General features: G+C 38.0%; 1 protein-coding gene across 1 annotated transcript in view; it reads right to left on the bottom strand.

The window, feature by feature from the left end:
* Positions 1-15,533, bottom strand: part of AIM1 (absent in melanoma 1) — a 43,001-nt gene that overhangs the window by 2,543 nt on the left and 24,925 nt on the right. Inside the window, exons 13-20 of the mRNA XM_009893847.1 lie at positions 13,345-13,471; positions 13,135-13,167; positions 11,268-11,377; positions 10,869-10,998; positions 6,975-7,114; positions 4,461-4,584; positions 3,096-3,254; positions 460-622 (exon numbers count right to left, since the gene is read on the bottom strand). Coding sequence (XP_009892149.1) covers positions 460-622; positions 3,096-3,254; positions 4,461-4,584; positions 6,975-7,114; positions 10,869-10,998; positions 11,268-11,377; positions 13,135-13,167; positions 13,345-13,471 — 986 coding nt within the window. The remainder of the gene's footprint in view (positions 1-459; positions 623-3,095; positions 3,255-4,460; positions 4,585-6,974; positions 7,115-10,868; positions 10,999-11,267; positions 11,378-13,134; positions 13,168-13,344; positions 13,472-15,533) is intronic.

Below are 15,533 nucleotides of genomic sequence, written 5' to 3'. Positions count from 1 at the left end.
TGAAAAAGCTTTTTACATCTAATCACATCAGTGTACAGCAGTGTACAGCTTTCCCAATATCCTTTGGCTATTACATCTACAACTACTATATAAGAAAATTTGCTCTATACAAATGAAAGTTAATGAGAAGCTAGTTTTTTCTTGCTTCAGCATTTTTAAATAATTACATTCACATCACCCAGTGCCACCTAAAATTAACTGAGGATATCTAGAGTGAGTGGACACTGGGAATACAAGATAAGCAAGTACTGTGAGTTACTAAACTCTATGTAGGAAAAATGAAATTAAGTCCTAAGGCCTGTATAATTCAAGAGGTCAGACTAGCTAATCGGGTCTTTTTTGATTCTACATTAAAGTAACTATAACACCATCCTTAATTTATAGGCACGTTTAGTGCCTATCCCACTGTAAATACCATGTAATTAAGACACAATGTAATGAGATAACACATTTGCTTACCTTTGATATCTAAAACCAGGTTTGGTTTCATCTTGCTATAAATCCTGCCATCAGGACGAATATGCCAATATTGTTTGTCTTCATTTCGCTCAAATGACAGACCGAGTTTAGAGCCAGGAGTTATAAGATTTCCAACAATTGTCAAGCAGCAATCCTCTGCCATCTGTATCATCAGAAAGGAAACAGCAATTATTCAAAAGGCCTTACTTCTAGTATCCACTGGGTTTTGATCAGATAGGAGAGATGTCAGCAGGTGCGAACGGAATCTAGGAACTACTTTCCCTAAAGGAATGTATTTTTGCCCCAAACTCAAGACTACTTATTTTTCTTTTGTTCCTGTTTCTGCTGACACTCTCCACTACATAAGAACATTAAAATAACCATGCTGTATCAGATCAAAAGGTGCAATTAGCACCTGCCTCTAGCAGTGGCCAAGAACAGATGCTATGGAAGATTACATTCGCTCTGCTTTTGTATGCATTATGTTCCTGGTAAACTCTCCCAGTCTACAGCAATTTCCAGTCCAGAGACTTTTCCATGCAGAGCTGGTACCTGTAATATCTGGACAGTTTCCGTCCCATATGTGAATTTGTTAGCCACTTTCCACTGAGATCAATGTATCCTTTTTACATGTACACCCTGCTTCTGTGGCAAGCAGTTCCAAATCTTAACTACTACTACTAAAAAAAAAAAAAAAAATTAAAAATAATCTGATAGGCAACTACTGGTTTTATTTGATGCTCTCCTTATCCTTCCCTATGTTTGCAGAAGCTTCAATCGTATAATCCCTCAAACTGCCCCCTTTGTCTTTATGGTTAAAAAAAGAACTGGCAAAAATCAAGCTTCCTTGAAAAGAATATTAAGGCTGTATTAGTAGTACATTTCATTTATTCTGTGTGAAAAGTGATTTTCAATAGATCACCACAAGCCACCTTGTAACTTCTGAATGGACTTCAGTGGCAGATTAAACAAACACCTATCTGCCATTGTTGATATGGCTCTAAATTACTAAATAGACAGTTTTGAAAAAGTAGTACTACTTACTATCATAACCTAGAATTGAACTCGGTTGGTTTAGTTCTGCAGTTCTGAAATTCTCATCTGTATCCAGGCCACTACATCACCCATCTCCAAGAAACTCGTGAAGAGTGGGGAGACCTGAATTCGTATCTGCTATTCCTACCTGTTTCTGACAAAATGAGCAGAACTACTTTCATAACCTGCTTACTGGTTATCCCACCTACCTAGAACAGCCCTTCCTTGAAAACTTCAGGCATACCTCAAGGTACCGTGACTCAGAGTCAGTGAGATGACCTAAGCTTACAGCAAGAAAAGCACAAGTTCTTCCAGTGACCTGTCTCTGCCTACGTGCACGCACCTACCCACTCATGAGCTTCATTTTCTTTTTAAAATGTGGTGAAAACCAAATTTTTGTGCAAAATACATTTACTGCCATTCAACAGAAAGACAGCAGAACTCTGTAAGAGTTCCATCATTTAAGATCAATGTTGCCAGCTTGCACTCCACACTAAGCTACCCAATTGCTATACAGAGCGAGCTGTGTATTTTCTGTAGACAGAAAGACTGGTTGATGAGATACACAGATGGGGACAAAAAACAAGAATATTTATTCAAAGCCATGTAATACTACACTGTCACGACATGAATACTTTCAGTGAAATGTTTGAGAGGCACTGTCAAGAGAGAAGTCTTTTGTATGCGATATTAAAGCTTTTAGCTTACTTTGCACCATTTTGCTGTCTGCATAAATCCCTTTTACTACTGCATGTGTCCTGTAAACATGTCCAAACAATGCCTTAGCTTATTAACAGTAAGATTCTTCCCTCCAGCATAGATGACATAGTTATAAATGGCTCCTTTGAAGTTATACAATCCTATAGAAAAAGTTCACATGATTCTTTGCAGTCAAGCTGTTTAACAGCATTAAAGTAACTTAATTTTCTTTGGCTGGCATCCCTACCTAAGACTCTTCATGCTTAAACATTATGAACTGCGCATACCTCTGCTCACCTCAATGACAATTCGCACATGATTAGTTTTATGGACTGTGAGAAAAGTAGGACTTCATTTGGAAACTTGTACAGAGGAAGAGAAAAGGGATGAATTTGACAAATACAGGGATAACCAGAAAAAAAACCCACAATCAACCACCAAAAAAAACCCTCAAACCCAAAAGAGTAGGATTTTATCTTTACGCTTGCCTGAATGCAGAAGAGGATATAACCTACATTACACTAATTTCTACCATGGAGGAAGAGGGCATGAAAGTAGAAGGAGCTCATGAAGAGCAGACAATGATCTTCTGGTGTTGACTATACTTACGAGGCTACTATTCTTTAGGGGAAAAGTAAATCATAACTAAAATCTCTCAAAATTTCAATTACATCAAAAAAGGTATCATACAACTAGTTTATATCACCTGAAAAAGCCAGAGTTCAATAAAGAAACCCCAACGACAAAATAAACATAGAAACAACCCCCTACAAAAACATTATATTACAGCTGAAATGAAATAAGCCTATGAAATAAATTAAGATGATACAGTAGGAACTGAATTCAGAAAGCCCTGCTACTGGAAAGGAAAAGGGAAAATGCACATTGAACTTGAACCTCACCCGGCACCTTATGAATCCATCCTGATAAACCCAGATTTGATCATCTGAGTCTGCATCTTCTGCAACCTGTATTCTGAGAAGATTCAGGTTGTCTAAGTTTCCATCAGCTGACATGAATTTTCCTGTTTCCTTGTTTCGAAGCCTGAAGTACACACGTTTCTGCAGAAACCAACACAACTCTTTAACCACAGTCTCAGCGCAGAACACATCCTGCTCTGGTTAACTTCAGAGCAACTACTGTTCAGCGCTGAACCCCGGGCCTCCCTCTTTCTTTCAGAAAGCTTAACTTTTCTATTCTAGAATTTAATTCCAAAGTCCGTAAACGCCTAAGACAAGCCAAGCTTTGAGAACTTGCCATTCTGCATGGAGAATTTTAGGCTTTCCTGTGCACTGAGATCAGCACACAGTGGAAAGCTAAGAATTTTCAATTCAGAGCAGCACTAGCTTCTCTCTGCTAACTTCTTGTATAGATGCTTTATTAAGGGTGCATTTGTGCAGTGCTGCTTATTTCACTGGCAGCAAGTATTACACTGTACATTCATGCTGCTGCTTGTTACGTATTAAATTTCTGTTTAGACAAGCTCTCAGCCAGGGCAGTCAAAATGCATTATTTCTAGCTCTGCTTAAGGCTATACAAAGGCAATGCTCTGACAGCAAGCAAATGCATTTGGTTACAGGTACAAGTAAACTGTGAATTACAGAAAAGTTGTTTCCTCAATAAAATATGGCTCAGCAAGAACCTCAAATGTTAAAGCTCACAAGACTGCTGCAGCATTGGACGAAATCACATGGTCCTTATTTAGAGAACAAAATGAGAAGGACATAATGAGAATAAATTTTGCATTACATTTGCGAATTATTCTGCTATGTAATAATCAAGAAAGGACCTCCCCCCCTAAGTCAACACAAAATCACTACTTATTGAAGTATCCAATTTTGTTGACCAACTTTCTTGTTGTTTCAAAAATAATGCAGACAGTACAGACAGTACACCAGTGACCAGTTTGGGTGCTAATTATAAAATAACTTAAAATAATTTATATATAGTAGTTATAGCCATTACTTCTTAAAATAATTTAGCCAATCCTTATATGCTGTCTTCTCTACTTTGGTTTAAAGTATGCTTAATAAACAGTTTAAGAAGTAGAACTGCAAAGCCATGTAGCATAATCAAATAGCTTTTATTACAAATGAAACTATAGAGCAATTTCTTTACATAATTGCCATTTCTGAAGCTTGTGACATGCATCAAGACTGTAACATTTATATATTTTTTAATATATATATATATATGTATAAAACAGCCCCCCACCCATTACAAAATATAAATTAGTACTTGACAATCTCATGTTAGAGCCTACTCACCTGCAGTAGAGGTCTCAGAGAACCTATCTGACAATAGCCACTCACTTTATACCAATCTGGAATTTCATTTGGTGATAACAACATCTGACGCCCCCTGTAATTACTATGCTCGTAAATTATCCATCTAGGAGAAAAAACAAAACAAAACAAAACCAAACCAGAATGCTTTTCCTCCCAAATCTTGCTTTGGAATCAATAAATGGGTTTAATAGAAATTTGTCCCACAGAGTAGTAGTGTTTAGCTTTGGAAAGCCAATGACCCTGTTTTTAACAGGTCTTCAAAAATAGTAAAATCATGTCCTGATTTAGATCAACAGCATTAAGATGAGTACACTGGAGTTCACATTTTAAAGGCCTGCTATTTAAAAATTACAAGCTGAATGAAACAAAGCATTTTCTTGCCTTAAAGGGAGAACCCAACTTATAAATATCATCTGTTTTCAGGAGGTACTGTTACTCCTCAAGGAGCACATATGTATACACTACATATGCTGTATATGATAGATTGCTGCACGTATAGAACCAGTAGTTCTGTGTATCTTAATTTGGACAGGCCTGACCCACACAGGAAAGAACTACTAGGGATGCTGACTGCAACAAGCAAATACTGGAACTGCAAGAGGGTGAAGGTCTCTAGGGCATTTTGACAGTGGGTTTTATTTCAGAACACCTTTCCTCTTTCCAATACCTGAAAGAAAAAAAAGAAAAAAGAAAGAAAAAAAGACAGAGAGAAAAAAAAAAAAAGAAGGCATACAGAAAACTTTTGTTTCGCGTACCCTACCACACATCCAGCCACGCTTCCAAGCACATCGACAGCGACCTGTCAGAACCTGACTTCTGTTTCTCTACTATTGGCACAGGCAGTAAATTACAACTAGACTTTGAACTAGGCTGCAATACAGTGAAATTTGTTGCATTTTCTCACACTGATTTGCTGAGACTGTCCAACAGCCATAGGTTTTTGAGTACATGAACACTCTATCCACATTTTCCCTGTTAACTCCTTTCCTCCAACTCATTTATCAATAGATGTCTATATCCAGCAAAAGCACACTCACCTTAACGTTGGTTTTCACAGCCTAATACACATCTATCCCCAGGTATGAAACTACGAAAATTATAAATTGATGTCTCTTAGCAAGGAAGAGAAGAACAAAACCCCTTCAATAAGGGAGGCAGCAGGGGCAAGGACCTCTGAAACCTGTATTTTGACACTTTTCAGCAGCTGACACTGCTAAAATGAAATGAGAATTTTCATATTGTAAGTTTCCCCGTGATCAACCAGAAAAAACATATAAATTCAGTGGACAGCAAACACACACAATTTATGACTCCATTACCTGGAATCACGGTAACCATGTTCTTGGCAAAGAAGTAACCTGATGTTTAACTTTATATTATTTCATGTGTTCAATCATATTATTGATTCTCACGTGGAAAGTGAGAATCAACTATATTGTGGTTATGGTTAAAGACACTGAAATTTCAGGAGACAAGATTTCGGAGCATGTACCTTTTCTTCTGACCTTTATGTTTCAAACTTCAGTTCAGTGTGTTAAGGAAGCCCTTTGCCCACCTTATCCAGATGGGGAAAAATGGTTTGCTCTACAGACCTGATATTAGCTATCCGCTTGAGGGCAGTCTTAAGCTATCCATCAGCATCTCTCTAGCACATCTCTCTAGCACACACCCTGGAAATTTACCTCTTTAAAAGAACACATTTAAACGCAAAGCAACATTAACCTGGATCTATCGTTAAAAAAATAAGTCACACTCTTCAATTTACAAAAAACCTGAACATATACTTGGGGCAGGTATCTTGGAGATAGAGGCTAACATGAGGAAAAAACAGAAAAAGATAAATTTAACAGATCTGCTGGAACACGAAGAAGATAGCACAGTAGTTCTCAAAATTATACCAAGACAGTTTTTAAACTTCATCACAGACTAGTTTTTACATGATTTCCAAAGTAAATTTAGTGAACACAACTGCTTAAAAATAGCTAAAGAATTTAACTGCTAGATTTACAACCAGGAGTCCGACCCAATTCCTGAAGTAAAAGGGACTATTACTAATGCCAAAAGGGGCCAGATCATGATCTGGTTATACCACTGTTTCCATAACATCCAGGTAAAAGGATGAATGTGAATATTTATTAAAACATTTTGAACTTATGACACAGATTACAAAGTTAATTATTATTTTTTTATGATTGAGACCTAAACCAACTTGGGTTTAAGGATGCTATGCAAGGTGGCTTTTATAATATGGCATGAGAGAAGTCACTAGTTTCCTTGTAAGCTTTATTCAAATTCATTTCAACTTCTACCACAGGGTACCAGTCAGTAATAACATGTTGAAAGAGAATGTGGAAAGGTTCTGTAAGAAGAAACTGCATTAATGCACTGCACACATTATGATATTCTCGTTTTATACTCGTTTTCTAACACCTGAAATTTTTCTGTTGAAGAAGTACAGCATTCTAAAGAATCAAAAAGTGATTTTACACTTACATGCCGCCAAGGACTTGAACTGAAGCTATTCGAGGACTGTATCCCAGAAACTGGAGATTTAAGATTTCTGTACTGAACTCGATTTTCTTTCCTTGGAAACCCACCTTTTCAAAAAGAGCTATGCATGGCTCAGACAGCTCCTGCAAAAGGAAAACGAGCACTTTTATAGGATGTTAGAACTCCAGATGGTGACTGTGAACATCGTTACTCCATGCAGCCCTTTTATTGCAGAGGTTTCTTCTTGATTGTTTAAGATCAAAGACCCTGAATAATGTTTTTGCTCTGCAACAGGTTACTTAAAAAGCTCTTATACAAAACACACAAGGGATCCTCTTGTATGGCACGTAAAACTTCCTTATTTTAAGACATACACAAATGTCTCTGTGGTTGATTCTTGTGTAATATCTTAAGTATGTTTTTACATACGTTTTAATTAATGCCACATCCCTCTTTCACTGCACTAAACCCCGCTCATTGTAGGAATTTTCATCTTCGGACCTGAATACACAGTCAGATAATACTGACTTCTACAGCTTCAAATGATGACAGCCTTATCATTTACTGCTCTGACTTTTACAGTAGGTTACAGAAACATCAATCTCTGACTAGACAAAAGCTTCAAAATTCATTCTTCTGAGGTGAAATTCATGACTCAAGCTAAAACTGTAATATCTGAATCCCCCAAATTGGTGTGGGGAGATGATTCTTCTCCCACTCTGTCACAACACTTCTGATGTCAAAGGGATTCTCTGCCCACACGGAGCTCTCTGCATCACTGAATCCATTTAAAATGCCTTCTAGATAATGAAACTTGGACTCCATTTTTTTTCCCCTATCTGGCAAGGTGTCTGTAGTGGACTGGAAATAACCTTTCACAATTAAGGCCTTCCCCTGGAAGCTGGGAGGTAAGGGCTTGAAATCCCTCAGGGTAATGTCAATTAAGCCTGAGTGTCCTGTGTTACAGTTGAGGATCGCTCGTAGGTAGAAATGACCCTGCCGCTCCCTTTCTCACAAGTCTTCCAGCAACGACTGCATAAAACCAACGCCACAGCCAGAAGAGCTCCTTCCTGCTGTCATGTGTTTGGCATGCTTGAAACACATCAACGGGATCGGGAACGCCCGATATGACGCGAAGTCTCGACAGACTCGCATCTGGCCTCAGGCATGGAAACAGGCCCTCCAAGGCAGAGACGGCTCTGTACACACACCACAGCGGATATCCGTGCTTCCGCGTGACTTTGTTAGGCAAGACCTCACGTCTACCAATTTCTCGACAGTGCTTAAATTCCTCTTTAATCTTCTTTTAGATGTTTATGGGCCCAGATGTCAATGTTGCATGGGCGTCACCATCGTCCCAGCAGCAGTCCAGCTTATCGCACAGCAGCTGAGCGACGCTTCCTGATGGCACGCACGCATGCTGCCAGGCTGTGGAAAATGCCAGGACAGATCTTCCAGCTTACTCCAACATCAGAGTACACTCATCCCCACCATGTTACCAGTTAACACCAGTTAGACTCTCATGCATCATCCTGGGTAAAGAGCCCAACATTTACAGTCACACCACGATGATGTGCGGTGCCACCGACCCCTCAAGCTCTTTTACAGACCTGCACCTGCACTCTGAGACACGCTGCCGGTCAGGCAGCAGCCCTTGAACCATATGCAACGCTTCAGGAATAATCTACTTGCAAAGAAAACACACAGACAGAAAAGGAAATCCTCCAATTTTCTGCCACACCTTCCACTCTGGGCACTTTTTAGATTCAGCAGCAGCACTACAGTTCTATAAAACGTTACCCACAGAGAGAAGTGCAAGGTCGGCTCACGAGTTTTCTTTCAGTACTGCCCATGTACTGCACTGTACGAAGCTGGTGCTCCCGTTTACCTGCATTTAGTTATTTCATAGAGTTGCTCATTAAAAAGAAGTATTTTCAGCATGACTGTTCAAGCATAAACCACATTCACAGTTGTTTTGATAGTATGCTCAGGAAAAAGAACATGTAGCAAATTCAAGAAGGAAAAATGCTATTCTTCGTCTGCAGCACAACCACGTGGAACACGCAAAGCAAGCACAATCAAGCAAAGATACAGTGGTATAAAAAAAAAACAAAAACCTTGAGCTTATGAATAAAAGCCCTTTTAACTTTCACTTCCAAGTTTATTCAATATCCCTTTCATTTCCTTTTTTTATGGTCCCTTAGAAATAGATCCCTGCAAAGAGGAGTTTAACTGGATAACTATAGTAACATATGAAGTATAGTGACATATGAAAATAGCAAAGGTGCTTCTTGTATAGAAATATCACAGAAAAATCATGAGGAAAGTTATGGGAACGGTAGATGGTGGGAAGGAATTAAGATTGACACTGCCAAAAAAACAGTCCCAAAATAAATCTGGCCAGTGAAACCAGTATTTAGAATAACAAGGTTCAAACTTTTGTAAAATTATGAAAAATGAACAATATAATATGATTGTTTCCACCTAACTTCTTATTCTCCATATTCTGGTTTACTAATAAAACGCTGATAAAAACAACCCATTTTCCTCTTCTCTGCAGGTAGGAAGCCTCTGAAGAAGGAAAAAGCAGCAAGCGACTTGCAGACAGATGCAGCTCTGTGCTACTGTCTGAAGTGTGATAAATTTTAGGGCTCGAACAAGTTTCCAAAGTTAGAAGAACTTAAAGAAGCACAGAATTGGCATAGGGTTATTTCAACACAACAGCCTCCATCACAAATAATAAATCTTCCAAAAGTAAGCTGATCCTTTCAGCTTGAAAGAAGCACTTTAAACCCAAGAATTCCACACTGACATGTACAAAAGAGCCTATTTTAATTCACAGTGATCACCCACCAAGCTTGGCTAGAAACGCTTCTATTATTTTTAATAGGATCTTTCTACTGGACAGCCAGAGTTGAGAAGGCAGACATACTTGCTGCAGATGTTTGTTTACACTGTACATCAAAATGCTCCAGAGACATGAAAGAGGATGACACATTTTAGTTCTCCTTCGTCAACTGCTACATCACTGACTGGTTACCAAAATTACAGTGGAGTGCAATGAAGTTGCCAAATTCAAAGAAGAGAGTCAATAGTGTACTCCTTTTTTAAAATGAGTACCATCTCTTCATATTGCCGTAAGTTCCTGGATTCTTGACCACATTTTGCTAGTAATTACTTTGATCTTAAAAGATACTTGCAGATTCCATAAGTGATCCATCATAATGATTGGTTATAGACTTGAGCAAACTCGTTCCTTGCCACTGAGGAGTTACAAAATATGTAAATGTTGTTTAGTTTGTATCCACCACACATAACAACAACACTGCCTGATTTTGCCAAATGGCAGTGGGTGTTGCTTTACTTTATCTAGAAGGGTGCATTATTTCATGATTAACTCAAATTATGTTTCCTTGATGATAGCAATAGTGGTTTATAATTACATGTATTTCATGCAAAGTTGCTTAGTTAAGTCTGCTTTTTTAATATGCATAAACAACAAGGTCCACAGTACAGATATTTCTTCACTCTGTCCTACTGACATTTCTCAACTCACTCTAAGTGGTCTCTCCTACTGGGAAATAAAGAGTCTATCTGACACAGCCTTGACTCCTTTCACAGAAGGCCTTTTCGTAAGCTGTTATTAAGAACAGCAATGCCAGGCAGCTGCTTCTGTGATGTCCTCTCCTTTGCAAAAACAGCACAAAGGTAAAGAAACCTGACTGCAGCTGAGACATTTAACTGCTACTGCACAGAAAAAAAAGCCCAACAAACCACACCAACCCTCCCCTGTTGTCTGTGCGTCCCTAGTATTTTTCCTCTTGCAAAAAAACGGGGAGGTCATAGTCATCAACATACTTAGCTTTACTTTACAATACTTCTAATAGCTTTACTTACAATATTTATGATCTGTAAAGATTTTAGAACTGCTTGGGGTGAGCAACCCATTGCCGTCAGATCAGGATAGATTCCTTCTTCTAACACATACTGGTTACCAGAGAATTCTTCCTGGTCATACACTATGCAACTGCAGGAAGAAAGGGAAGAAATTGCCTCTTAAGAATTCTGTTTAAGTAAAACGATGCTAGTGTTTCTCAGTCTTTAGCAAGAGCTACTGACAGAAACAGTATTTACAATATTTTGTCCTAAGAAGTTAAAGATTGATGTGTAAACTGCAAAGCATTGTTCTCTGTAAGTCCCCATATGTGAAACCACTTCAGGTGTTAGAAAGCTGGTTGCCTTTTAAAAAATTTTAGCATTTTAGTGATTTTGTGATATTCATTTAATATAACTTACCTGCCATCTAAAATTTTTGAAGACTTCACAGTAAATGAATCGATACATCTTGTGTTTTTTTCAAATATTTGGCAGTTACCCTTGAATTCAGGTTCTGAAAATAACTGGACCTTTAAAAAGTTACAAACATATTTAAAAACATTTAACTCTTCAGCCTTCTCTAACATGTCTCTACCATTACTTCTATAACTAGATTAAAACATACTTAAAACACCCAGATTTCCTTAGTTACATATATTATTGGTTAGCTCTTCAGTGTTGCAATCCTTGTTCAAGATAGAAAGATAACAATACCAAAAATTACTTCTGGCTGTAAATCACTCAGTAACATGTAAAATAATTAAGACAACATTAACAAAGGTAGCTCCTTGGAATACCTGCTGGAGGAGGTTTTCAAATTCCCACAGAATGGCCAGAATAGGCACATCTTTACTAAAGGGCCATAAACGGTTTTGTTTTAGATTATTAATCCGTTTAATCTCCAAATTGCATACTCTTCCCATTAAATGAAAACTATCTCTCAGAACATAAACGGTGCATAATCTTGGCAACGTACTCAGACAGCACGCCAACGGGCATAGTATATATTCCCAAGGTAGATGGGCTTTATGTGCCTGTTATAGCTATAGTTACAGTCATGTCAGTTTTTCTTTCTCTGCTCAGAGGATAAGAGAGGATACGTCACCCAGAGTCTTTTGTCCTTGTTAAAAAGAAAAAAAAAAATCTAAGCAGCAAACCTGCTAATTTGGTTAGAGGATAATTAACCCTGATCACACAGAAGTCATTCACATTATCACATGCCTACTAGCTTTATTCACTCTTAACAGAGATACGAGTGTGGGCATGTACAGCGTTCTCCAAAGAGGAACATGCTGACGAGGGATGCAGTCTGTTGACTACAAGCCATTACTTCTTCATTTCCTTAGGATAAAGTCTTACTAGGCACATAATATATAGATGCAAATAATTCTTCATGCACATAGCTGAAAATAAGCAGCCTTGAGATTTTTATTCCTCGTAGTTTACACATTATCCCCATGCAGGAGATTCCAGTGAGGCATGCTACTAATCAAGAATGCAAAATGAGACAGCTAAGATTTTTCTCCCTGGTTTCTAGTTCCATGACACACTCACCATTTTGAGTGAATTGAAAATAAAAGTAACTTTGTATGGGACAAACATGAAAAGGTTCAGAATTATGAAAGGATGAAAAAAGCCGCCCATTAGTCTCACTGTCAAAACTATGTATTAGTACTTGCACACAGGAGACAGTCCAACGTAAAAATATGTTAACTCACTGAACAGACAAGTTCTCCCTGCCATTTCCTTCTCTTAGCTATTGACGAAGATGGCATTAGCTTTTAAGCATAACTCAGCAGTATTTGTGAGTGAGCAAGATTCCCTTCTAGTGCAACCACCATTAGCAGAACTGTTAACCAAAGAACTAGGTTCAAAAGGATTTAAGTCACAACTGTACCATGAACAACATCTAACTTGCAGATCCCTATGCCTCAGCGACAGACTCCAGGTACTTGCACCTCTGCATAGAGGGCTGTGGGCTCCAGCTCCTCAGAAAAATCACCAATACCCCAAAACAGCTCACTTGCTGAATGAAAACATTGCCTATGCCCTGAGAAAGTTCTGATGGCAGCTGTGTATTAAATCCTACCTTCCTTGAGCCTTAACATGCCTTACTTAGGGGGTTTGGAAAGCAGCCTTCCTTCACCCGCAGTTCTCAGTCTTTGTCTGACTAGTCAACCCTCTGTGCAAATACCTGGGTGTTACACTAGACAAAAAGCCGTTTCTTTATTTATGCATGTTACAGACACTACACAGTATGTTTCACGCACTTAGAGAAGTATCTTACCTTGACTTTACCCCTTTCACTTCCAACAAAATCCTGCAAAAGTTTGGAGGGGGAAAAAAAAAGGAAAAAAATATTTTAAACAGTGATAACATACATACAAAATTTTACTATCAATGATTGTTTAAAGAATGTAAATAAATTTGGTAGCAAAAGTATACCTCCAAATACTTCAGAGAAGCTTGCAAAATGAATATAAAATGAACTCCTTACCATAATGATGGGTTGAACTGAAGATATTTTGCAATTCTTTCCCCCCCATGCCTCAATGCTGGGATATAGCCCTTTAGCCAGTATATACTGCTCCCCCGTAAACTCAGGATTCTCATAAGCCACCCACCTAAGAGAGACAGAAGAGAGCCATGGGTAGAAGTCACACTACTTTTCCAAAATACAAATGTGTATATTCATTACTGTCTTAATGGAAGAACAAACGTCTCCCCTCAAGTGCCGAACTGTGATGCTATTAAAACCCTAAAAACCCCCATGAATAATACTCAAAAACCCATGCAAATTTCACTTCCATTCACCCTCCTAGGTTGATATGAATCAAAGTGAATTAGCTAAAGCAGACCACAAGTTCACAAACATCATCTGCTAAATATCCTAAAAGCTGTCTCCAGTATGAATATTTCAAGATATTTCACAATCCTTTTATTTTATCAAGATCAAGTTAAAAAACCAGGTATCAGAATACAAGTTTTTGGATAAACGTAACTTTCAGAGTCATCTGGGCAGTAAAGATAGGAATATGGATTTTTAATGTTTCCTGTACCTACAGTTCAGTTGTGTTTAAACAAATAAACACCCCAACAGAAAGCTGAGCTGCAACAAAAGGCATATACACTAACGGGAACAGGCTGTTTCCTGCTAGAAATCACAGACTGGAATAACATTTTTGAAAGTTAAGCATTAAAACCATCACAAATTTGACCAGATCAATGTATTTAAATTCAAAGCCATTATTATATGACTACTCAGTCAGATCTCATGCCTGACACAGGTCACAAACTGATTTCTGCATCAAGACTATAACTTTTGTTTCAGTCAGAATATGCGTTTTTGAAAGACACTGAACTTTTGAGATATACACTTGAAGAATTAGAAAAGCAACCAAATCACTACAATGTCTCTCCAACATTGAATTACCCCCGCAGCGCTTTATTTATAGTCTGAAGTATCTGCGATCAGCTAGGCTTGCTGTGAATAGTCTACTGCATTCAGTAAACCCTCTATTATGGCATTTTTCTAAACCTGGCTCCATACTGAGAGCCCAGATAAAGCATTCCCTCATCAGCACTACCTTTGGTTTTGTGATAACCCGCGCAACTTCTGTTGCCTTTCACTGCTAGACTTCCCAAACTTCCCCATAATTACATTCTGGCTCTTTTTTAAACTCCACTTTTTTTGTTTGTTTGTTTGTTTGTTGGGTTTGGTTTGTTCTTTTTGTTTGCTTTTTTTTTTTTTGAGTGCTGATATTACAACTGGCCACAGTAACAACTGAGTTTCATTCATTATATTTATGCAGGGATAAGGACATCTTGCTGGTTCCTGGTTCTACAAGATAATCTTCTACTCGTAGTCAACCAGCTTTTAATTTTAGCCAACGAGTGTATGCTAAGTTATGCCAAAACCCACTTTCAGTGCAGTCTTCTTACAGAGTTTCAGCAGTAACAAAAAATTTCATATCATAATGCAGTAAAATGATACGGAACTTATAATTTGCAGTGGAGGCTAACGCTCACTATCTAAATTCATCATAATATGATCTACGTATATCAAGCAACTGGATTCTATTAAGCTGCAGTTTTGTTCCAAGAACAAATGCCAGAGTCTCTGCAAATGTAAGAAGTGGGATAACTTCAGACTGAAACAAAGCTGCATCACCATGTACATGCTGAGAGTATGAAATTTGTATTATTTGTCCATGGCAAACACTCATATAGTGATTCACATTTATCACTATTCACATCTTTTGGTTTGCCTCAGATATAATCAATTACTCTAACTTATTATGCACTAATTACTTAAGGCATATTTCAAGGCACATTTCAAAATCACCTCACAGTAATTCATCAAAGAGACATTGGTATGTACAATAAATTGAGCAGGCAGTTCAAATGTCTCAGGTGTGTCTATACCTGTATGCCACATACACCAAAAGCTGTGAAAAGGAGGTTTCCTTAACCAATTTTTTCAGCAGACATTCATTAGATTCTTCAATGCGCAAACGCCAGGGTACAACTACAGTGCCTGACAGTTTAACTTGATTGACATCTATGCAAACAAGTGTTTCTGATATTAAGTGAAAGATAAAACATGCCACATGCCTCCTAAGAATCTCTCGATAGCAGTTATTTCATTTCACCCCATCTAAAAAGAAGGCTGAACAGAGAAGTAAT

This window comes from Charadrius vociferus, unplaced genomic scaffold (genome assembly GCF_000708025.1).
Source record: "Charadrius vociferus isolate BGI_N301 unplaced genomic scaffold, ASM70802v2 scaffold129, whole genome shotgun sequence".
NCBI lineage: Eukaryota > Metazoa > Chordata > Aves > Charadriiformes > Charadriidae > Charadrius > Charadrius vociferus.
The sequence above is the reverse complement of the archived record's forward strand: the minus strand, read 5'-3'. Positions and strand labels throughout refer to the sequence as shown.